At 37.0% G+C, this 23,940-nt stretch overlaps 3 protein-coding genes and 1 non-coding gene across 4 annotated transcripts in view; 1 reads left to right on the top strand and 3 right to left on the bottom strand.

Moving 5' to 3' along the window:
• The window catches only part of LOC129794045 (uncharacterized), a 31,601-nt gene extending 30,236 nt beyond the window's left edge, over positions 1 to 1,365 (bottom strand). Inside the window, exon 1 of the mRNA XM_055834625.1 lies at positions 263 to 1,365. The gene's annotated coding sequence lies outside the window, so the exon portion shown is untranslated. The remainder of the gene's footprint in view (positions 1 to 262) is intronic.
• A 760-nt stretch (positions 1,366 to 2,125) lies between these two features.
• On the bottom strand, positions 2,126 to 20,537 carry LOC129794286 (serine protease nudel). Its single transcript, XM_055835072.1, has 18 exons — positions 20,367 to 20,537; positions 18,086 to 19,148; positions 17,241 to 17,406; positions 16,514 to 16,623; positions 15,818 to 16,325; positions 15,368 to 15,758; positions 15,006 to 15,153; positions 9,361 to 9,663; positions 9,011 to 9,288; positions 8,754 to 8,890; positions 7,726 to 7,889; positions 7,526 to 7,636; positions 6,485 to 6,980; positions 6,140 to 6,343; positions 4,711 to 5,229; positions 4,526 to 4,633; positions 4,328 to 4,435; positions 2,126 to 2,471 (listed from the first exon to the last, which is right to left on the bottom strand). Exons 1-18 carry the CDS (start codon positions 20,535 to 20,537, stop codon positions 2,126 to 2,128), a joined length of 5,331 nt encoding a protein of 1,776 aa, XP_055691047.1.
• Trnav-aac (transfer RNA valine (anticodon AAC)) lies at positions 15,225 to 15,298 on the bottom strand. The gene has a single exon. It is a non-coding gene; the product is annotated as a tRNA-Val (tRNA).
• Positions 20,538 to 21,764: 1,227 nt separating the features above from the next.
• LOC129794044 (zinc finger protein 93-like) lies at positions 21,765 to 23,860 on the top strand. Its single transcript, XM_055834624.1, has 4 exons — positions 21,765 to 21,953; positions 22,013 to 23,097; positions 23,388 to 23,557; positions 23,635 to 23,860. Exons 1-4 carry the CDS (start codon positions 21,850 to 21,852, stop codon positions 23,719 to 23,721), a joined length of 1,446 nt encoding a protein of 481 aa, XP_055690599.1. The 5' UTR covers positions 21,765 to 21,849; the 3' UTR covers positions 23,722 to 23,860.
• The last annotated feature ends 80 nt before the right edge of the window (positions 23,861 to 23,940 follow it).

Below are 23,940 nucleotides of genomic sequence, written 5' to 3'. Positions count from 1 at the left end.
GGAAAACATACATGGAATGGAGTAGGATAAAAAGCTACACTTTAATGCTACATGGGGAAATATCTGGCATGTCTGGTACAATGCTGTAATTTTTTTTATACATAATACATTTTCTTTTTTTTATAATAAATTTTTATTTTAAGTTTATTTTTGTGAGATTTTTAAAGCATTTTTTTGGTGTAAAAATGAAGCATAAAATTTATTTTTAAACAAATAAAATGCCAGATATTTATACAACTATTCTTATTTTTACCTGACGTACCTGGAAAGAGGTTTAGCTGTTCATACTTGAAACCATCTTGGTGTCCTCTTTGGTACGTACACTTCCTTAGCTTTGGGATAGGACAAAAAAAACTTTTGATTCCCTCGGCGAGCTTTCGCTGTGCCCTTTCACCTTTTCATCGTGTCCCTCTGCAGACAATCACCGCACTTTTTTTTCGTTCACCAATTGAATACTTAATATCACATTTTTGAACCTGCTCACATCTCATCACCCCTCCATACATTAACTTTGGGTGGATTTTCGGGAGGGGTGCTTTCCTATAGCATCTCTGTGGGTAAACACTGAGGGGTGGATTTTTTCGCACCACACTTGGATTACGGAAATTCCTCCAAGGACCCCCCGTGGGGCTTCATTAGGGTTTAAATGGGATTTTTTTCTGGGTGACCAATTACATTACACGCCACACAGAGAGAGTGAAAGAAATGAAGATTTTAGGGAGGACGTGGGGGATGGATGAAAAAACGGAGTTTTCGTTGCGAGGAACTGAACGTGTATGCCCTCTGAAGGTGCTTCAGAAAGCTCACATAACTCTCGTACCACCAGGAAGAAAATCAATAAATGGGATGCAATCTCCCATACACGAATCACACTACATGTATCCCCGCAGTAAAACCACCATCTTCCACCATTTGAGATTTTTTTTGTACCCTCAAAGCTTCGTTCTTCGTATCCCGCAATTTCCTTTTATTTCTCACAAGAGCACCGGAGTGCGACGGGGATGCACGGGGGTGTGGATGAGAGTTTGAAAATTAGTCGCAATTGTCAGGACGAAATCCTCCCTTTCACATCTTACGGCGGATTTTCACCCCAAATGGAGAAATTTTCATCTCAAATGTACTCTCTGCGACACTTTTCATCCGCACAATACTTCACCGCAGCCACTTTGGAGCACTTTTAGCTCACGAGAAAACACCAAAAGTCTCTCTCAAAAAAAAAGAAGGAAAATGGTGTGGATTTTTCACAAATATGTCCCTGGGATAGGTCCCAAAGATGACTTTTCACGTGCCGACGACTATTTTTGGACTCTTCCGCGATTCAACTAAAATACCCCCCTTTTGTAGAGAGGTGGCCTCTACACGGACAAACTTTTCGGGGAGGGACAGGGTGCAGAAAAATGTGCAGAAAGCTCCGAAAATCCCCTCCTGTACATTTTCCATCTCGTACACACTCTGTGAATTTTCACGAGGAGAGGAGAAATGTTTTCCCGAAGAGCTGAGAGAGAGAGATGAGAGTGGCATGATGCGAAATTAGGGGAAGTTTTGTATGTTGTACTTCTTGGCAAAGAGATGAAGAAAATCCTTGGAATATGGATCTTTATTTTTTGTCTTGGATTATCCTTTTTTTCGTGGAGATTTCCTGCATTTTCATCCCCATTGTGAGCTTTTGTATTTTACCCATCCCACCCCCCCCCCCCATCTAAATGGCCATTCTTTTGGCAAAAAGACAAGAGCCCTTTTGCGTGTAAACTGGACAGAGATAGGGTAGGTGTGATTGATAAGTTAACCACAAGGTTTAATTGCGTTGTGGGTGGGGTGGTGGTTAATGTGAGTTAGAAACTCGTCCAAGTTCTCAAAGTTTTTTTTTATATATAAATTGTGTCTTGAGAGACATAGGAGAGGGGCATGATCCAAATCTGACCCTTAAAAATTATTCTAAAAGAAAAGTTTTCTATTTTCTGATAAAAATTTAAATTCTGGGATCTTCTTTGAATTTAATTTAAAAAAAATAAACTAATAACTGACGATCCTTAACGGTTTTCTCTATTTTGTTTTTTTTTTTTTGGAAAATTTTCTTTCAACGCCAAAGATCAAAAAAATAAACATTTTATTCTTAAAAGAAAATCTATTTGCATCGAATTCCCACCCTTAGGCACTTTTTGTAATCCTTAGACTTCCATTCTTCAACTTTTGCAATGGATTTGCTGGGTTTTATGAAAATCACAAAGTCATCGTGCAATTGAAGTGGTGAAAACTTATTAGAGATCACCGCCTTGGTTGGTGGCCCCAAGAGGGATGAGATTGTTGTATTATCCAATTCATTCCGCAAATTATCGTCCATGACTCGAATTTCGGCATATCCCCGCATGCAGATCCTCCCAATGGCTGTTTTGTTGAGCCCCTCATGCCGTGAGAAGCATTTTGTGTGCCAAAAGCCAAAGGATTGCTCCACAATCTCACCAAAACCATCACTGCGTGAGAGATATATTATATATAGGGAAATTCATCAAATTTCAATACCTTCAGGCTTTTAATTATAATTTTCCGTTAGGATTTATACATAATTTCTTGAGTCACTCACAGAGACACCACAACGGGGTAAACTTAAATATCCCCCCCTTCGGATTATGACGGAAACTCTTCCATTTTCACCAGAAAGGGAAAAATTGGAGGATTTACCCAGCTTTTGGTTAACCTCAAACATCAGGGTTTATTTTCATTGATTTTTCCCAAATAATTTCCACGAGGAAAATTTTTTGTTGCTGTTGATATCCCCGATATATGGGGGGTGGCAATGAATGTGAAAAGTCACAATTTGATTTACGTCTTTCCATCCACGCTCACATCCACCCCCGCCCCCACAGATAAATGCTTTTTCGAATTGAATTTCGCCCTCGGGGTAGAGAAATGTCTTAGTAATGCAAAAATATCCCTTTTTTTGGGGAAGGTTCTGCGAATATTTTCACAAAAGAGAAAGAAATTTTCGGGGAATACAAAGTATTTCCGCAAGAATTGTCACAAAAATGTTATTTAAAATTCAAAAGAGGAAATATCTATATATAGAAGAATATATAATCTTACATTGTACATAGGATATTTACATGATAATGGTTTATGCTCATTTTTGCATAAAGAAAATTCCCTTTGGGTAATAAATAGTTGAGTTAATTTGATTCAGAATATTAATGTAAATAGTTTTCAACTACTTGGGAAATTCTTTAAGTTGACTTTGAAAGTCGAAAGAAGAGAATGCGTAGATTTGTGCTTATTTCACAGTGATGGTCATGAAAAATGAGCCGGATTTTCGAACAATTTTTCTTCTCTAGAGATAAATGTATGAAATAAGGAAATAAAATTAATTTTATTTCATTTCCTTGGACAAAAAATCACTTTTTTTTAAAATTTGATTAAAGATTGAAGAAACGTAGAAAATTTATTGAAAACAGTGAGGGCGCCAGGTCATACCAGGCGTCTCCATCGAATATATTAATTGAATAACCCGATGCTTTCAGTAAAGAAGAATTTTACTCGAAATTTCAAAAAAATATTCTGAACATATCGGGGAAAATCTAAATTAGAGAAATCCTCTTTAAATTTGAATATTTTAACGATTTTAACATTTCTTTTTCATACACACAAACATCTCTTGAAATATCACTAATTAAGCAAAATCTATAGACTCTCCATTATAAATAAAATCAAATTGTTAATCAATTCAAAATTAAAAGATTTTTTTATTATACAATAAAATGCGTTGATTATTGAATTTAATACTTATCTGTGGAAGCAGAAATGTAATTTATTTGTACTACAAAACGAAAATCATTCGCAATGAACATAACAAGTATGTCACACAATGAAGCTTCGCAACTACAAAAAAAAATCCCTCTTCAACGTATGAACGAAACCAGCGGAACACGGATAGAGAATTAGCGTACATCGCGTACATGTTATTTGAAAAATGTTCGAAAGAGATGAAAGAATTTAATTATGACATACACGAGTAGACTATATGCATCCGGATAAATTAAATGTATCACTGCGGAAGGTTTAAAAGTCTCTTTTTCACATAGGTAGATAGATTTTTTTGTCAAGCAGGATGGTGAATTTTTTTTATGGCAAAGGGAATTGTGGGTGCAATTTATCCGAATAAAAAAAAACACGTTGATTTTAATGATCTCTCTCGCCTTAATCAGTGGTGGTAATTAATGAGTCTTCAACTAATGAGGTTCGTGGAGAACAATTAAGGGAAAAAAGGGGCGTGAAAAGAGAATCTCACGGTGATTTGAGGAAAATAAGCTGCGAGGAGAGGAAAAAACACACCTACCTGTTGTACAGTGGAAAACGAATTCCTGTGCAATGCTCCTCATCCTCCCCATTGGGACAGTCTCGCATTCCATCACACACCATTTCCATGGGTATACAGTGGTTTGAGCTGTGAAAGAGGGTGATTGATGCATTAGATGCGCGGTACTTAAGGACAGGGGGCTTGGGTAGGAATAAGAAGAAGTAATGCAATTAATACCTGCCACAGAGGAAATTCTCAGCGCGACATTGGCACAATTGATTATTCTCATCCTCCTTGTCGTAGCAATTAGTGAAGCCATCGCATAATTTGCCAGGATTTGCCAATCTGGTATGAGAGAAATGTCAATTAAATCGATTGAAGAGATTGCGTTTTTCTTTTCCTTTCAAAACCTGCATCCTTACCTGAGATACATTGAGCAGGAGCAAATAGATGGTTCATCCGACAAATCACCACAATCATCCATATGATTGCAAAAGAATTCCTTCGGAATACACTTCCCATTGGCACACCTCAAATGGGTTACTGGACACGAAATATTTTCCCTTTGAGGGCATTTTTCACCCATCTCATCGCTCCCACTGGGACAATCGAAAGCCCCATTGCAAATTTTCTCCGAACCCAAACACATTCCCGTAGTGGAGCATCGATGACCTTCACACGGGGGCTGTGGGTGAATCTCTTTGCAGGATTCAGCAAAATTTTCCTCACTGTAATTCCCTCCAATCACTGAGGAGTTTCGCGCAAAGCCATGAAAATGCCAGGAGTAGTGACCGCAGAAAAGAGGTCCGGATATACCCTTATCTGTTGTACAATTCGTGCAGTTTGTGGATACAAGAGGGGTGACCTTCAGTATCCCCATAGAATCATGATGGACCGCAACACAATCGATAGACGAACTTTTATTTGCCATCGTTAGATTGCTGAATATTTAAGGGATGTGCAGAGGAGAAGAAAAAAAAGCATATATCATCGTGATATTAAGAGTTTAACATGCGTCGGGGGGCTTATAGCTTTCTTTCTTTATGCTTTTATGAGAATTTTTGATCCTTTTCACTTAAAAAAAAAACTTAAGTTCCTTATAAAAATTAATCTTAATTCGTCCTTTTGAACAATAATAATAATCTTTGAAGAAAGAATCATAACTAAAATGAATTAAAAAAATACAAAGCTTTTTCTCTATGAATTTTCATACGGGAAGAAAGCTCAGAAGCTCTAAAAAGCTTTCTTTCTAAATGGCTTTCATGGGAATTTTTGATCCTCTTCACTTTAAAAAAAACTTAAGTTCCTTATAGAAATTAATCCTGATTCGTCCTTTTCAACAGTAAAAAAAATCAATTAAAAAAATACAAAATTTTTTCTCTATGAATTACCGTGAGGGAAGAAAGCTCAGAAGCTCTAAAAAGCTGATTTTGGTTGAAGAAAACATGCCTTTGGGATGCTTTAGAAAATTCCTTTCACCATTAAGGATTCTTCAACCCCGTAGGCCTTAATAGCACGTGCTGCTTCTTAAAGCAGATCCCCATCCTGAATAAGCTCTCAGAATATTAATTTCGAAACAAAAACACACGGCTCTACTAAAGCTTCCACACTGCGGAATTTGAGCTTTGGCGTCTTCTTCTTTTTTTGTTGTTTAGTAAAATAAATCAAATTTAAATTCTCACAAGCTATTCACCCCCCAAACTAAAAGATCCTTCTTTTTTTTTACTCAATCAGCCCTTTTTTCTTTCTCTCTGAAAAAGGGCGCCCTTTCTTTCCACTTGAGAAAAAAAAGGAAGAGGAAGATTTTGAGAGGGAGAGAAGGAAAAAAAGCTTTTTGGGAAAAGCACTCACTTGGAAGATGTTTGAGGAATCATTGAGGCAGGCAAAATATTTTGACCAAACTCTACAGTTTTCTCCGTATGGAGAAGTGCAAAATTCGTGCTGGAATCCTTTCTCAAACAGTCAATTCGCAGAATTTCCACATGTAGCCCCGGCGAGAGTTTCCCAACTTTGGGGGAAATTCCAAGTATTACGTTTACATAATCGCTCGTCAATCTGGGTAGAGAAAAGGAGGAAGCACATTTTGTGCGTGTGAGTGAGAAATGAAAATCTGTGAGAAAGGGTGCGTTGAAAAGGCGATTATTGTTTGGGAAAATGGGGACTTGGGTGGTACAATAGAGGAAGAAGTTTTCTTACGCAATATTCCCCAATGTGGCTGCATCTGTGACAACCCATCGTGAAGATAGGAGCACCCCCAGACACCGCAGCACCCCATTCACATAAACATCAGCTCGCCAGGGAAATTGTTGAATTTGTTGAATGTTCTGCATCTTGTGCGTGTCAGCGTGTGTCTCATGCAGAGGCACATCAATTGGCAACCAAGTTGTTTGTGGTGAACATCTAACCAGTATCCCATAGCATGTGTCAGAACTTCTCATGCCCATATCATTCCCAACTTCAACCCTGAGCTTCCCATCGATGCCCGTGCTATTGACAAAGCTAACGCCAGCAAATCCCAGTGATGTACAAACCAATCCACCAACTTCACTTACATTCATGCCATTCAAAATTGTATCCCCCTCGCATACAATATTCCACGAATTCTCTTCATTTCTGATGATGAAACCCTCATATGAGAAGGTTGGATTGTGATCCCGGTCAAGGGCAATGGTGTCCTGTTGTGTGAGAGCCCCTGAAAGCAAATCAAACAAAACAACTCTTCTCGCAATACATTCCTCCTCTTCCATTTTATTCAATGAGAGTGCAAAATGTAATCGATATTGTTTATATAGGGAGGATGCATGCATAAGTAAAATGCTTAACAACTCTATACATACGATGGGAGGCTAACATGATGGCTCCTTTGTGATTAAATCAGAGAGAAATTAAATGGAATATTTATTTGGAATGATGTTTCAATAATTATTTTTCTTGCGAATTTATTCCTTTCCTGGGCTAAATTGCTAAATAATTTTACTAATTTGCAAAAGATTTCTTTCTCCGTTTCTCTCACATTCTTGTACGTGAATTTCTTGAATAGAATTTCTCATATTCTTACAAGAATATAAAAAGAATATAAAATCTTGAATAATTTTCTACGATTTGTTGAATAAAAAGCTTTTTGGGATCATTATTTTACAGCTGAAAGTGCCAACATCTCTCTCCACAACCATAAATCATGCACCTCACTCAACATACTCCTACAGCACGTAGTAAAAATATTAAAATTCAACTCACAGCAGTGCAGTTCATCCTCTTTAGCGGAACAATCACTGACTCCATCGCAACGTTTTGTAGCTTCAATGCATTTACCACTTGTGCTACATCGAAATTCATTGCTGCGACATTCTGTGGTTGGTTTTTGAGGAGTGAGATAAAATAGTCATCACACCCGCAATTTTGTCAGTTAATTTCCTATATATAATGTGGCAACATACCGCAATGTTCTTCATCACTTCGGTCCATACAGTCGATGTGTCCGTCGCAAATCAATTCTCGTTGATGCAGGTAATCTCTGCAGGTACAATTCACCTCGTCGTTCCCATCGTCGCAATCAACGATGAAATCACATCGGTTGTTGAGGTTGATTTTCTGGGGGATTCTGCGGTGAGGGGGGGTATACCAGCAGAGAGAACAACAATCAATAATATTCTCTGTAATCCATAATCATCTTACCCCCTCAACTACTTCGAGGGAAATTTGCTCCCTTTGAGTGTTTCCCACCCCCCAGCCCCATAGTGAAAGAGGATTTGCTACTTTAATTCTTCACATTGTACGTACAACGTACTTGAAGGAAAATTCATTTTTCCCCCGTAAGCCCCTTAAGTGACTTCAAAGACGCCAAAGGAGATACAAATATCATCCTGCGATCTTCTTTTTTTCAAGGAGAAAATATTTAGCAAGGAATAGAGAGGATTTTGTGAGAGAATACAGGAAAATTTTTCAAAAGAATTCTCTCAAAAATAAAATTTTTGCATTGAAAAAATACAAAATAACGCAAAGAGAGTGAAATTGATTGATTATGTTGTTTTCAACGTGCATAGAGACGTTGCCTAAAGGCATGATGATTTATTAATTGCGAATGATTTATGAAATGAATTGGGGGATGGGTGAGACGCACCACAAAATGCAAATATTGTGATAAATCGCTAGTCAGTCTCATTAATTAACAATGGATTCATCCCTTTAATTTCACAAAATCTATATAATTTCCCCGTCACACCGAAGAGGCGGGAGATAATTAAATTTTTGGCCTACAAAGTATTATATATCGAAGAGAGCAATATGAAGTAAATTCCTATAGATTAGCAACTTTCCTTGATGGTAAGACACACACACCCCATCCTCTCACCCACCCACCCCTTGGGTGCTTCTTCTAAATCATTTTCAAGGATTAATATACGCAGAAAACTCCTCGAATTTCAATCTAAAATTTCACCATCAGTGAAAATCAATTTTAACTCACGTGGAACAATTGAAAATCTCAATTTTGTAATCCAGCTCTATGTCTTTGTCCTCGGTGGAATTTCCCGCCATCATCGTCTCATTCCACGAAGCTCCAATTACATCACTATACTCACAATCCACCTCATCTTCTCCACCCTTTTTCGCAGCAGAGATTGAGGAAGAACAAGAGTTTAAAAAAAAAAATGGAAACATCTCACATTACACAGGGGAGATGGAGCGGAAAAAAAGTCTTCTTGTTGTATATGGGGCACTTACGAGACAATCAATTTGCTGATCGCAGTGATAACTCTTGGGGATGCATCGTAACCCACCCCAGATGCAAACGAAACCAGGGCAAACTTCCTTCGGTTGCTGACCTGGTAAATCAGCTGAGTTCACGTGAAAGTGGATCCACTCGAGGTAGAGAGCAACCCTCGTGTACACTCCTGGCTCATTTGGCCGTGCACACCCTTCCCCATGGCTCACTACTCCAGCTAAGTACCATTCCTGTTGATTAGTCATACTCTGGCACAGTAGAGGACCCCCACTGTCGCCTTTTTTTTACGCAGAGCGTGAGTTGAAAAGAAATGAAGGAAGAACAAATCATAAAAAAAATCATCAAATACCTTGACAAGCATCCCTTCCGCCATTAATTTCTCCAGCACACAGACTCCTTCCAATGTTATCCAAACTGTCTTTGCACGCGGGCAGAATGGGTATCTGTACTTCCTGCAATTGATCAGCTGCAGGACCCTTCTCCCACATTGCACCCCAGCCAAGGGCTGTACACAGAGTTCCTGGTGTTGGTCCCCAAATCCAATCATCAGATTCGGTTGTTCTCCCAAAATCTGGGAGACAAATTGGTCGGACGTATTTGTTGAACTGGAGGGGGTCTTCCGTTCGTAAAAGAGCAATATCGTTGTGCATTGCTGGAGGAGATGAACAACAAAAAAGGAAAAATCCATACAAATTGTACTAAAATCCCAAATAATATTGGGCAAATGGACTTGGGAAGCACTGTCAGTATCAATTAGAGACTTCTCGCCCACTTTTCCCAAATAATAGCTCCAAGGCATTGCTATGTGCCTCTCTATGGGTTCTCCCGCAACATCGAGGTCAAATGTGCCAAAAAAGAACAAGGAAAATGAGCTTAAGATTATATATGTAGAAGAGAGGGAATATATAGCGTAAAAGCTCACTGGGAAAATATTATTTGGTGGATTTTGGTATGAAGAATATCCATTTAAACTTTTTCCACCACACAGCCACATCCTTAAGAGAGATCTTTCGCACAAAAGACTCCCCACCTTAAAGGGAAAAAAGATTAAGTGAAAGAAGATGGAATAACAAGACTTTATCTGTTGCTTTCGTTTCACAATTTGCCCACAGTTTTCCTTTTACACACAAATAACTCCCTGTCTGACGGAGGAAATATGGTTTCAAGCAGCACGATGTCCTTTTTTTGTATACCTACCGCACCGTCTCTTTATTGAGAAGAATTTCTTCACAAGCTGAACTTTTCAATTTCCTGTTTATACAAGCTTTCGAAGCAATCTCAATGCAAAGGAATATTACTTGTGAATATGTAAAGGAAAGTCAATCATAACGCGTCCAGTTATAAGAGTTGGTGTCCCACAACGTGTAGAAATTTGTTTATGCGTTGTAATGCGATTTGTGAGCAGAATTCAGTAATTTGATGGATAAAAATGGTCATATTTCTGGTTCTATAAGACCTACAGAAATTTCTTGACCATTTTTGAAAAGGTCTTAAAACAAGCTATAATTTGATAAATAGCTCAATTATTTTCAAGGTCACCCCCAGAATACAAAATGGCGGATTTTAGTTTTACCAAAACAGTTTTTTGCACTTTTGGTCCTCAAGGAATGGTTCTAGAGGTTTCTGATGTTCTAGAAAGTTATTGAGTTTTGCAAAACCTTTAATTTGATACCAAACTGAGCGAAATCGGACAAGCCGTTCAAGAGATATGGTTCTTAGAACTTTTCAAATTCAAGAATTTTTCAAATGGCTATATCTTCTAAACGGCGACATAGATTTTTGAGCCTTCTAAAAAATCTTATTTATTAGTTGGTGTTCCACTTCGTGGCCAACACCAAGTATTGTAATCGTCGGAAAAACCGACCACCTCAGATCGGGGTCAAACTTGGTATGAGCACGTTTCAGACAACCCACATTCCAAAAATGGTGGTGGAAAATTTTTGATCCGGCCGGCCTGCCGGCCTGCCGTCCGGTGGTCAACATGTTGCATTATATCTCGAGAACGGTAACAGATAGAGACTTCGGGTTTGAAGTTTTCTATAGAAATGTGGGTGTAAAATTTCATTTTTTCGCATTTTCAAAATCCAAGATGGCCGCCGTCCGCCATTTTGAAACATCGGCAACCAGTTCCCTTATAGTTAGAGGTCTGAAATTTTAGTATGTTGTAGAGCTCAGTGAGACGTTTTCATCAACAATTCATACTTGAAAATCGGTCAAGCGGTTTAGCAAATATGGCGGCCTAAAGCAAAAAGTGTTTTTTCGATATAACTTGAGAACGGCTTGACCGATTTTGACCATCTTGGTATCAAATGAAAGGTATTGAGAAGCCCTACAACCTTTTGGAACATTACAAGTTTCAAAAACATCCGCAAGAGGCGCTAAAATCGAAAACAAAAATTGCCTAACTTTAAGGGGCAATATCTCCGAACATCTGTTATAGATTTCCTTTAAATTTTGATATGTTGTAGCCTGGCTCAATATCTATCACCAGTCCGAAAATGAAGAAAATCTATGTCACCGTTTAGAAGATATGGCCATTTGAAAAATTCTTGCATTTGAAAAGTTCTAAGAGTCATATCTCTTGAACCGCTTGTCCGATTTTGCTCAATTTGGTATCAAATTAAAGGTTTTGCAATTATCTACAACTTTCTAGAACATCATAAACCTCTAGAACCATTCCTTCAGGACGAAAAATGCGAAAAACTCTTTTCGTAAAACAAAAATCCGCCATTTTGTGTTCTGGAGGTGACCTTGAAAATCATTGAGATATATGTCAAATTATAGCTTATTTCAAGACCTTTCCAAAACTAGTCACGAAATTTCTGTAGGTGTTATAGAACTAGAGATATGACCATTTTTATGCATCAAATTGCTGCATTTCACAAAAAAAATCAACTTTGCCTACTAATATTGCTCACAAATAGTATTACAACGCATAAACAAACTTCTACACGTTGTGGGACACCAACTCTTGTAACTGGACGCGTTATGATTGACTTTATTAAGGGGGCGCCATCATTACTGAAGGCACCCCCACGTCCACTGAGTTGAGCCGTTGAGGCCTGGGCAATGGAGGTTGCCCTCAGCCTTCCACGTTGTCATTCTATGGGCATGAGGGAACCCTCCCTCATACCCATAGGAGGAACTTTTTAGTTCCTCTCCACTCCCAGCACTTGGAGCGTTCTGCAGTCTACACTGCACCCATTCCATTACTTGTACTTGAACTAAGAATGTAGCCGAGATGAAGTTTATGATTAAAGTTTAAAAATCTACTATATGGCAAATTATGAGAAAATAACTTCTCATGCTCCCTAAATTATAATTTTTGTCTTGGATTTTCTTTATTCCATATTCTATTTTTCCGTTTTCCTTTTTTAATTTTTTTTTTAAGAATAAAAAAAACATTTTTATGTCGAAGTTGTTCTGTGTCTTTAAATAAATGTTACCCTTCCCGAGCTGATAATAATAATGCAATTTGATGGATAAAAATGGTCATATCTCTGGTTCTATTAGACCTACAGAAATTTTGAGACTAGTTATGGAAAGGTATTGAAATAAACTATAATCTTAGATATATTTCGATACATTTTAAGGTCACCTCTAGAATACAAAATGGCGGATTTTTGTTTTACAAAAACAGTTTTTGGCATTTTTCGTCCTTAAGAAATAGTTCTAGAAGTTTCTGATGTTTTAGAAAGTTGTAGAGAATTGCAAAACCATTAATTTGATACCAAGTTGATCAAAATCGGACAAGCCGTTCAAGAGATATGACTCTTAGAACTTTTCAAATTCAAGAATTTTTCAAATGGCTATATCTTCTAAACGGCGACATAGATTTTCTTCATTTTCGGACTGATGAAAGATATTGAGTCAGGCTACAACATATCAAAATTTAAAGGAAAACGATAACAGATGTTCGGAGATATTGCCCCTTTAAGTTAGGCAATTTTTGTTTTTGTTTTTAGCGTCTCTTGCGGATGTTTTTGAAACTTGAAATGTTCTAAACAGTTGTAGGGCTTCTCAATACCTTTCATTTGATACCAAGATGGTCAAAATCGGCCAAGCCGTTCTTGAGTTATATCGAAAAAACACTTTTTGCTTTGGGCCGCCATATTTGCTAAACCGCTTGACCGATTTTCAAGTATGAATTGTTGATGAAAACGTCTCACTAAGCTCTACAACATACTAAAATTTCAGATCTCTAGCTATAAGAGAAGTGGTTGACGGTATTTCAAAATGGCGGATGACGGCCATCTTGGATTTTGAAAATACAAAATAATGAAATTTTACACCCGCATTTCTATAGAAAACTTCAAACCCGAAGTCTCTATCTCTTGCCGTTCTCGAGATATAAGGCAAAGTTTGGACCACCGGCCAGCAGGCCGGCCGGATCAAAAATTTTCTACCACCATTTTCGTAATGTGGGATATCTAAAACATGCTTATACGAAGTTTGAGCCCGATCAGAGGTGGTCGGTTTTTCCGATGATTACAATACTTGGTGTTGGCCACGAAGTGGAACACCAACTAATCTACTTGAGTTCTCATAGAAGATAAATCATTTTTAGTAGTTTTCAGAGAAATCTAGGGGCGAATGAAAAATAAGAATTTTATTTTATAGGAAATGTTATCATAATTCTTGGAGAGAGATTAAGGGAGATATCTCTGTAAAATCTTATTTCTGACAATAATATTGCAATTAATGAGAAATTCCGGGTTTTATTGAAATATATTTAAAGGATTGTTTGGAATATCTGTGGAGTCGATTCTGATAAAAATCTTTTCTTTTCTAACCCCTTAAAAGTTGTTGTAAGATTTTAATATATAGTATCTTTAAATACTTCTATTGCATTCTATAAAAGAAAACTAAAGAATTTGTTGTTCCAGAAAACAGCCTGAAAAATTCTTTAAGAACCTAGGAAAAATAATTTTCCTTGAAAAACTCGATTGAAGAAAGAAACAAAAATGTCAAAATCTTAAAAAGATTTTTCTCAGAATACCAAAAATATTATAATTGACGAATTGTTTGAAAAGAAAAGAAAGATTTATATCAGAACAGAATCTACCCCTCTATTCTAATAATTTAAAGTTATTTTTCGTTGCAGTTTCCTTGAATAGTAAAAAGAAATAAATTCAGACAAGCCGTTTTTATCACTGAGAAGAATTAATTTAACATTTTTGAACGAAAAAGATTTCAGAGAAAAAAAAAGACAAAAAGTCAAATAAAATAAAATTTAAAAAATCTCGTGAAAGAATGTGAACGAGTTGTAAAAAAAAGTCGAGGTCAAAAATTAAATCAGAAAAAAACAATCCAAAAAGTTGCCAATAAAATTAGCCATTGAACTTAATGAGAGCTTTCATATTAAAGGTTGAAATTCTAGATGGTATAAAGAGTAGCTGATTTAAAATATTTTATGCAAAACTTATTCATTATACCTGCTATCGATTCGATTTTCCTCACGAGAAATTAATCCGCATGAATAGGACTTTCCATATTCATATGTAATCATCCCAAATAGCGTATATAGATTGAAAATTCATGAATGTGAAGAATTTCTCAAATAATTTCTTGGAATAATATAAATCTCTCTTCATGATGATGATAATCAGAAATATATCCACACATGAATAGCTTTAGCAAAAGAATGCGCCTCCCCTCTGTTTGGAGCTACGCCAATTATTAAATTAAATACCAATAGAAGATTAAGAGGACAAATAAAGCTCAATGGAAAGTTTTAAAAATTTCTTGCTTGGCATTTCACAGAGCGTTTAAATTCCACATGGATCAATGCCTCATTACATTTTCGTATATGTGGTCAACCTAAAATATTTCAATTAATCACAAAACTGAAATTGAAAGTTGTTTTCTCGTTCGAATCACTTTTTGCTGATGCTTTTTTGTCGCCATTGCTCGGCGCAAAAAGTCTCAATAAACAATTTTGCAGTGTGAGCAATAAAAAACACAGTCGATGGCACAAGGAAAAAAAAGACTCACCATTCTTGTTGTACTCATGATGTGGTACAACGTGAGAAACTCTCGTGATCTGGGTCATCGGTGCATAGCTATATTTCCTCAGCATCCCAGCTCGTACTTCATAGTAGTACCTCTCGAAGCGATGCACACAGTGGGCAGCAGTGATAATCTGTGCATGAAGCAGCAAAAAAAGGGTTTTTTTTAGAAAAATCAACGGGAGACAAAAGGAGGAAGAAAAAATGTTTCCGTCCGGACTCGAACCGGAGGCCTTCCGCGTGTTAGGCGGATGTGATAACCAACTACACCACGGAAACTACAATTCCATGTTAAATAAATCTCCATGATCTCTTTAACGGCAAATATCTCTTTAACAAACAACTCACCCAATGCGATGAAAAAATTGTTCCTCCGCACACAAACACGCCATTCTTGTAAATTGCCACAATAAATGGCCACGCAAGGTGCTCCGATTCCAGACCACCCACAACACGGCTGGAAATAACTTCGGGGCTCTCATCCTCTTCATATCGCATGCCGCATTTTATTGGCTCGCACTCAACTTGGAGGATTTTATCGGCACAGGTGGATGTGAAGGAGTTGTCGGTAATTTCTGGGGATTTCCCTTCGTGCAAAAATGGCCCAGGAAGGCCAAGATTTACGAAGGATGTACGAGCTTTTGGGGATTCATTGGATCTCTCTGTGCTTCGGGGGCATGCTTGTCTTGTCCATTGGGATGCTTCATTGCAAACAGGATACCAAATTCCTTCGTGATTTCTGAGAATTTTTATAGTCTATGAAAAATCATTGAAAAAGAAATGAAACAAAAAAATTACTTGAAAAGAACTCCCATCATATTGGATGAAAAGAATTCCCCGTGATTCTCAAGATTTCTAGCCAGGATTGTACAATCCTTCTCATCCTTTCCCGTGAGACAATTACTAATTCCATCGCATCTATCCTTGGCGGTGTAGCACAGGAAGGATGCCCCTCGGCCGTGTCTGTGGTAATCCCCAGGAGTATCGAAGCACGAAAAGGAGAAACCTTCGCAGCCAAAGCATCCCATTTCATCCTCCCCAAAGGGACAATCCATGTAGCCATCGCAGATCCTTTCAGGGCTCAAGCGTTCGCGACATGAGCACATAATCTCATCGCTCTTGTCGAGACAATCAACTTCTGAATCACACCAGCTCTTCCTCGGGATACACTGTGCTCCCGTGCGGCAGGGAACTTCATCCGGCTTCTCGCAAAGCATCTCTCTTGCTTCGGAATCTGTCACATTTGCTGACGTAGTCAAGGAAATTGGGAAAGTGGCGTAAATTCTATCTGAATGAGGAATATCATCTAGTGGGATAAAATTATAATTGGTTAGAGAAATGATTTCTTGGGACGTTCAATTCAGGAATAAAATAATTAAAATTAGTAAAAAAAATTATGAATTTTTTTTTGCTTTAATGACTCAAAAAGCGCTCAAAAAATCACAAAGTTTCCATAATTATTTAGATCATTTATTAATTAATTTATTATTTCACCTGAATCATTTGAGGATCTCCGCGTGGTTTTGGGTGAAAGATAAATTCCAGGATATGGTAGACCCATTGTTGGTAGAAATGAGCAAAAAACCATTTGATTGCTGGTAAATCTGCCAGGAAATCATCGATTAAGAATTAAACCCAAGGGGTGTTTAACTGGCGAATATTTACGAAGGTCTAAACGTTTTAATTCACCAAACAAAAATAGAAAAAAAAACTTATTCCTTTTAGGCTTTAATTTTTAAATTTTTTGGGATTGAAGGCTCTGCCTTTTTAGGGCTGAAGACCAAATAATACTTTAAGGCTTGAATTTAGCATGTTTCAGGTTGAATATACTATTTTTTATCTTTTCTGGGCATGAATTAAATATTTTTTAAGCCTTTATTTCTAAATCTCTTCCTGAAAGCCTAAAGTTTAAAAGCCAAAGAAATAAAGCTTCAAAAAATATTTTTATGCTTGATTTTAGCCTTTTTGAGGCTTGAATTTAGCATGTTTCGGGTTGAATTTACTACTCGGCTTAAAAGTCCTTTTAATGCTTAAATTAAATATTTTTCAGGCTTCTGCTTCTCAATCTGAGTCATTTTGAGGCTAACAACCAATATTTCGATTTCTTTGGCAAATCATTCATTCAGATAAACACCCCTTAATTAAAACTCCTACACATTGTCCATTCTTCTTTGCTTCGCAGCCAATCCGAAAAAATATATATGTAAGTAGATATATTTACCCATTTCCGACCGTGTCAGCACTTTTTGCGTCGTCTTGGGCCAAAGTGCGTGGCTTTATGTTGTAATATTGACCATAATTAATTGGCGTCGTCGTACCCCACTGACCCGTCGTTGGTTGACTCGGTGGGAAGAAGCAAAATGACTGGAAACCCGTACTCATTGAAGCTATGGATAAGGACGAGAAGGGAGAAGTCACAGTCGGTGATTTTTCTTAATTCCCTTTCATTATATACGAAAATTCTTTATGAGTTATGCCACAAGCGGAAATTTGGATAATTAGGAATATAAATTCCACCACTGTGAGATTGAGCCCTTCTTCTCATCTCATGGTATAATCGGGGAATGCGAGATAATCATATGAATCTCTGGCAATAATTCTCAATTAAAATTCATCTTCACTTATAGAGGTCTTTTTTTTTCTTTTTAAATTGTAATTAAGGAAATAAATTATTTATTTGAAATAGTTTAAATGTTTTTCAAGGAGAATTTCAAAGAGTTTATGTTGCGTTTGAATTTCATGTTGATCTTGAAATAATCCAGGCTTTAAATAGTCTTTATAAATCCTTTAGAGTTAGATATCTGTCCTATATATTAATCTAATAATCTCAAGATTTATGCTGAATTTAAATCACAAATCTCCAGTTAATAAATCCACTCAGCTACATCCCCAAAGTTCTTCATATAAAATTAATCAACTATTGCAATAAATTTTCAAAAGAAGAAAAAGTTAAAGTTTAACAATTTATTAACAAAAATAAATAATTAAGTACAACATAAACAGGGTAGATAAATCAAAAGGAGCATTTTTTGGAGAAGAAAGCAAGAGCTTGTTGCGTGAACTTACCGGGATTGATGACGACTTGAGATGTTGCTTTGGACGCTTCCCCCGTGACGGGTACACTGAAGGATTGATGTTGAGCATTTGAGGTGGGTTGGAGGGGCCAGAAGTGGGTGAAGGTGGGCGCAATAGGTGGGTTTTGTGGTCGATTATCTGGCTTGAGCGGTGTAATGGGGGCGGCATTGGGTGCTTTCTGCCGCATGTAGTCTTCGCAGAGGGAGAAAAAGGGCCCACTTGCCACCTGGTCGAATTGCATGGACTTCCGCCATGGTTCGACATGTCCCCGATGAGATATCCTGGGCTCCACATCATTGTCAATTCGTTGGATATTCTTGTTGGGTTTTGCGTGGGAGAGGTCGGGAATTAATTTCCGCATGAAGGATTCCCTATCAAAGGGATTGCTGTCACCCAAGTCCTCATGGAACATCACACGAGGCACATTAACCTTGCTCGAGAAAGCACTGAACCTCTCCTTGTTGGTGGTATCCTCCCCCATCTCCGTGTCAACCCTTTGATTCACAATCGCCACTTCTGGCACCTCCGTTGATGTGCTCGGATGATTTTCTGTGATGTTCTCCATGGCTTCAGTCATTCGTGGAGTCACATCATAAACACCCCCACGTACAGTTGTATTCTCAAGCACAGTCTGATTGGGATTCATGACATTTTTCACGTCAATTTTCGTAGCATATGAATATACATTAATATTTGTATTTTTCCCGAGATTCTTCATCCCCTGTTCAGCTGCCTTCTCATCCCGGTCGCGTACTTCCTGCATCCATTTATTCATCGTCACGTACTTATCATCAATGTCCCGTACAACGTCCAGCAATTTCTCATAGATCCTCTCACACGTCTCCCCCTTTGAGTTGGAATCCTTCTTGCACCGCAAATACTCATCTCTGATTGTCCGAAATCGTGCATCGGCACGTCTCTTGTGTACTCTTTCCCGATCCCTGCGGCGCGTCATCTCGAAAAATGCATTTACGTCCCTCTTCATGGTCCTTCCGCTCTTTTTCACCGCAATTTTCGTGCTTTCCGGCAGTAAGCACGTTTCATGGGGTGAGGTCTGAAATTTTCACACATTTTCTAAGACATTACAGCAACTTCTTATATCCTTCTTATAAAGACCACAAAGAGGATAAAATATTAGAATTTGATCATTTCCTTGATTTTATTAAAATTTAATTAAAATTTTTTTTTTGCTTCTTCTTAAGGAGCTTTTGAAGAGAAGGGTGACATTTTTGTCTTAGATTTTGACTTATTTTACAACAAATAAATTATTTTAAATACCTAATAATTAATTTTAAGGTAGGGGAGAGCGGGGTTAAAAAATTCACTTAAGGGTTTAAAAAAAGCTCAAAATATCATATTTCCCAAATGGATAAAGCGAAATGTATAGCCCATTTCTTTAGGAGATTTAGTGCCCTATAACTCTTTCTCAGATCATTTTCTTCTATCTAGCTAGGAAATATGCTATTTTAAGCTTTTTCTAAACCCTTAAGTGACTTTATTAGCCCCGCCCTCCCCTATCTACTAATAAGAATAATTTATTTATGCAAACAAGTTAATTCTTTTAAAGCTCTTACAAAAAAAAAGATGAGGAATTTCAAGGAAAATTGTCAGATAAATTAATAATTTAAATAGTTAAATTAATGAGGAAAAATTATTTCCAAAATGTTAATAATTATTGAATTTTTACCAAGATTTAAGTATTTTATGAGAAGGCATGAAAATTTATTTTTTAGTAATTAAAATTGATTCAAAACTTGCTGTTAAAAGTCCTCAAAATCCTTTTCAAATTATTGTTTTTTCATTAAATATTTAATTATTTATTTGTTTTATTACTAAAGGGGTGACATCCTTATGACTCTTTTAATTAAATAATTAATAATACTTTGAATTTATAGAGCAATTGCTTAAGCAAAGGGAATTTATGCATTTTAATAATTTTCAACAAAAACTATAAATTGGATTCAAAAAGAAAAAAAACTTTTCTTCTTAAGAGAAACAAAAATTAAAGAAAGGAAAATCTGATTCTTCTTACAATTTCCTTTTCAGCAAAGCTCTGTAAAGCTCTGCAAATCTTCAGAATAAAATATGAGAATTAGAACATTCTTTAAAACGAATTATCTCATATTTGGCATAATTTTAATATTCCAAACGTGTTTATTTCATTGAATAACGCCGTATTACCGAGGAATACGAAATATATTCCTTTTTAAATAAGAAAAAAAAGTTTGATTTCGTGGAATTTCTTTTTGAGAATTTGATTAAAAATCCTCACCTCCTGGGCAATCATTGCAGAAGTCAGGACGTTCCCTTCAAATTGCCTCCAGTGACTCTTGAGGGTGGATAGCAAATCCTCAAGGCTCCTATGTAGACTCCCAAGTAGGTCACAATGCGGAGAACTCTCATCACTTCGCACAGTGGCGTTTTTCCCCGGAAACACGACCATCACACAAATCACGACCACACAGAGAATCACACACAGGGTGACACTCAAGAGGAGTATTTGACCCAATGTCCGTTCCATTCGATCTCGCAAGCTCCCAAGAGAGCCTCCTCCCGCACAAGAGGTTGTTGGGTGGGCAAAAGAAAGGTCCAATGGTGTGGGGCATCCCTCTTGAGAATTTATTTCTTTACCTTTTGCCTCACTTACGGCCGCACTCTTCTCCATTGCGATGGGTGTGTGCACAGAACACAATAAACGCGGTGAAACTGATTGATTTTGCGAGGGTTGAGTTGTCCCCATACCCACCAATTGAACCATTCTTTTTTTGCATACGCGGGAGAAAAGCACCTTCTCGTGTCAGCAAAGAAGATACTCCTTGCAATTGAGGGAAAATAATTGGGTCAATTTGTTATGATTTTTAAAATGCACATTCATGAAAAATAAAATAAATAAATTCCTTTATTAAAAAAAAATGCTCAATTCATAAAAATGTGAAATTCATTAAAAGCATTGTTTTAGCGTTCTTTTGACTAATTTGAGAGTTTATTTATTTAACTTTTATTTAATTGAAATTTGAGCTCTTTTAGAACTTCTTGGAATAAAAGAATCAATGATATTCAATCAGGAGTAGGAAAAGTTTATCTCAACATTATAGAGAAAAGTCTTAGGTGAATCCTTAAAGAAAACAAGCTCTAAAATTATTTCTCAGACTCATTCGCTCTGAATTCTTAATAAATATGATATTTTGAAGTTTTCCTAAACCATTTTTATCCTTAGATTATCCATATACGTAGAATTCAGTTTTTCGCAATTTTCTAGCGTTTTCCACGGAATTTCCCAGCGAAATTGAGCTTTTCATGACCAAGAAAACACTTGAATTTTTGGCATCAAAAATTCCAAAAGTCACGAAAATCTATTTTGGGGAAAAAATGTGTGTAAAATCCCCAACCGTCAAAAGTTTCAAATTTTTAAACCCAACCGTCAAAATTTCCGCGGATCCCAAATTTCGCACAGAGGGGCTCCTCGGGGGGAGCGGAACACCCGTAAGTGTCACAGGAGCCCCAAAAATGTGTTTTGTGAGAACTGTGAGAAAAAATTGGCAGAAAAATAAGAAAAATCGCATTTTTGGAAATGCAAAAAAAAAGTTCGTTTAAGTTCAAATTTTATTTGTCTGTGTGAGTGAGAGTGTACTGTGACTCCATGTGACTACATTCATTGCAAGAGAGGCGTTGGTAAGGTATTGACTTGAATGTTTTTTAATTCATTTTTAACTCATTTTCTAAAATTTAGAGAATTAAAAAAAATCTCCTAAATCATGGAAAATGTGGAAAATATAAAAATAAAAGAAGAAGTCGAAGATCTAGACTCAATTGTTGTAAAAGAAGAATACATCCTACATGAGGAGGAAATTAAGATTGAGTGAGTAAATTGAAGCTTTACCACAGAAAGTTTAGTTAAAATGTCCTTTTTTGTTGCAGAGAATCACATCAGGAGATAATTCCGGATGTTCCGGTTAAAGATGAAGATTTAGTCTTGTTTGAAATTAAGGAATTCGAAGGGCATGTTTGTAATGTTTGTGGTAAAACCCTCAAAAGCCTGCCGAGTCTCAAGTGCCACATGAAGTTGCATTCAAAGGACGAGTACAAGTGTGCTCATTGCTCCAGGACGTGGAATGTGAAGGTTAATCTCGTTAGGCACATGGCTATTCACACCAAAAAGACCACATACCCCTGCCCGGTTTGCCAGAAGTCATACAAAAGTATTATCAAGCGGAATAAGCACCTCAAGAATCATAAGGGAAAAAGGATGAAATGCAACTATTGCAGATACAACGTCTCTAGCAGGACAATGTTGAAGCATTTGCAGCTTCGGCACAGGGATGTTGCTCAAAAGGAAATTCAGGAAATGAGAAGGAACGTTGAGAATGAAAAGAAGGAAGCTGAAAAAAAGAAAACTAAAGATAGAGCTAAAATTACCAAAGTCTACGTCGTACGCAATGGAAACAAAGAAAATAAAGAAATCATTACTAAAACGAAGCGAAAGAGTAAAGAAAATCCCACAAAGAAGAAGCAAAAGAAACAAGAAGAAAGTTCTTCTAAGAAGAAACGAAAAAATGCAGAAAGTCCTGCTAAAGAGAAGGAAGATAGGATAAGAAAAGACTCTGCTCAGAAGTTTAAGAAGAAAAAGCAGAAAGGACCCATTCCAAAGGAAACCTTTCAATGCAAAATGTGCTGCAGAGTGTTGCAGAATAGAAGCGCCCTCATCACACATTTTGAGACTCATTCGTCAGAGAAGAAATTTGCATGTGAACTTTGCCCCAAAACGTTCAGGCTCCGCAATAGCCTGAGGCAACATGTAAACTTCAAGCATCTCAACATTTCCTACACCTGTGCTGAGTGTGAGCAAGTTTTCCGAACTAAAGCTTCCCTAACACGTCACCTAATTGCGGAACACACGAGAAAAAGCATAAACTGCCCCTATTGCGATGAAGTCTTTAAGATTGATGCAGATTTCCACAATCACATACAAAATTTCCATCGAGGACTACCCCTAAAAATTCCAGGTAATTTTCTTCTCAATCTCGGCCAGAGCCCTCATACAAATATCCACATTTCTGTCTTGTCCGAATTGTTCTAGAATTTTGTCTATCTTGTCGTCTAAGTTAATGTATGTCATTCTTCGTGTCTTAGCAGGGACTCCCATTTCCCTTGTCTTCTTTTTGAACATGTGTGCTCCTTCATTCTCAGAATCACATTGTTCAGATCCGTTGTCACACTGCCTGAAATATATAAGGTTAAGAATAAAAAGTAAAAGTTCTTACCAACCAAAAAACATCTTGATTCTTCTTTGCAGATGGCCCTGCTTCTTGTACCGTATGCGAGATAACCTTCTCAAATATCGATAGACTTCAGAAGCATGTTAAAATACATGTTATTAAGTCACCCTTAAGTTGTGAACTCTGTGGTACGTCCTACAAATTCGAGGATCGTTTGAGGAAACATTTTCTATCAGCTATGCATCGAGTAAGAAATTAATAAGATTTGTCATTTGACCACAAAATTGATTCAATTTGCCTAATTTACCTTCTTTTCATTCAAAGGCAGCAGTGCAGACTGGAATAAGCTTCTACGGCTGGCATCCTTGCTCTTGTCTATTAGATAACAAAATGTTCTTACACAACAGCTAAAGAAGCAACGAAACTATCTCCAAAAAGATGAAGAAGCGATGCTTTCTGACTGGATCTTCTTCATTAAAAATAAATAAATAAAATTATTAAATAAAATAATTAATTATTAAATAAACTTGGTTGTCAAATGTTGGCCACATTTAAAGACTTATTATTGAAGAGTAAGAAAATCACTTTCCGCCATCTTGAGATTTTCCTCAAAACACAAAGGTAGGTTTT

Source organism: Lutzomyia longipalpis, chromosome 3 (assembly GCF_024334085.1).
Source record: "Lutzomyia longipalpis isolate SR_M1_2022 chromosome 3, ASM2433408v1".
In the NCBI taxonomy this organism is placed as follows: domain Eukaryota; kingdom Metazoa; phylum Arthropoda; class Insecta; order Diptera; family Psychodidae; genus Lutzomyia; species Lutzomyia longipalpis.
Note: the sequence above shows the minus strand (reverse complement) of the source record. Positions and strands in the feature narration are given on the sequence as shown.

Coding starts and splice junctions, on each gene's coding strand:
- LOC129794044 (XM_055834624.1), top strand. CDS start 21,850: ATGGAAAATGTGGAAAATATAAAAATAAAAGAAGAAGTCGAAGATCTA. Junction 21,954..22,012: donor GAGGAGGAAATTAAGATTGA/GTGAGTAAATTG, acceptor TTTTTGTTGCAG/AGAATCACATCAGGAGATAA. Junction 23,558..23,634: donor TTCTATCAGCTATGCATCGA/GTAAGAAATTAA, acceptor TTTCATTCAAAG/GCAGCAGTGCAGACTGGAAT.
- LOC129794286 (XM_055835072.1), bottom strand. CDS start 20,537: ATGGTCGTGTTTCCGGGGAAAAACGCCACTGTGCGAAGTGATGAGAGT. Junction 4,634..4,710: donor TCCTGCTCAATGTATCTCAG/GTAAGGATGCAG, acceptor CTCTCATACCAG/ATTGGCAAATCCTGGCAAAT. Junction 2,472..4,327: donor CGTTTTCCACTGTACAACAG/GTAGGTGTGTTT, acceptor TCTCTCACGCAG/TGATGGTTTTGGTGAGATTG.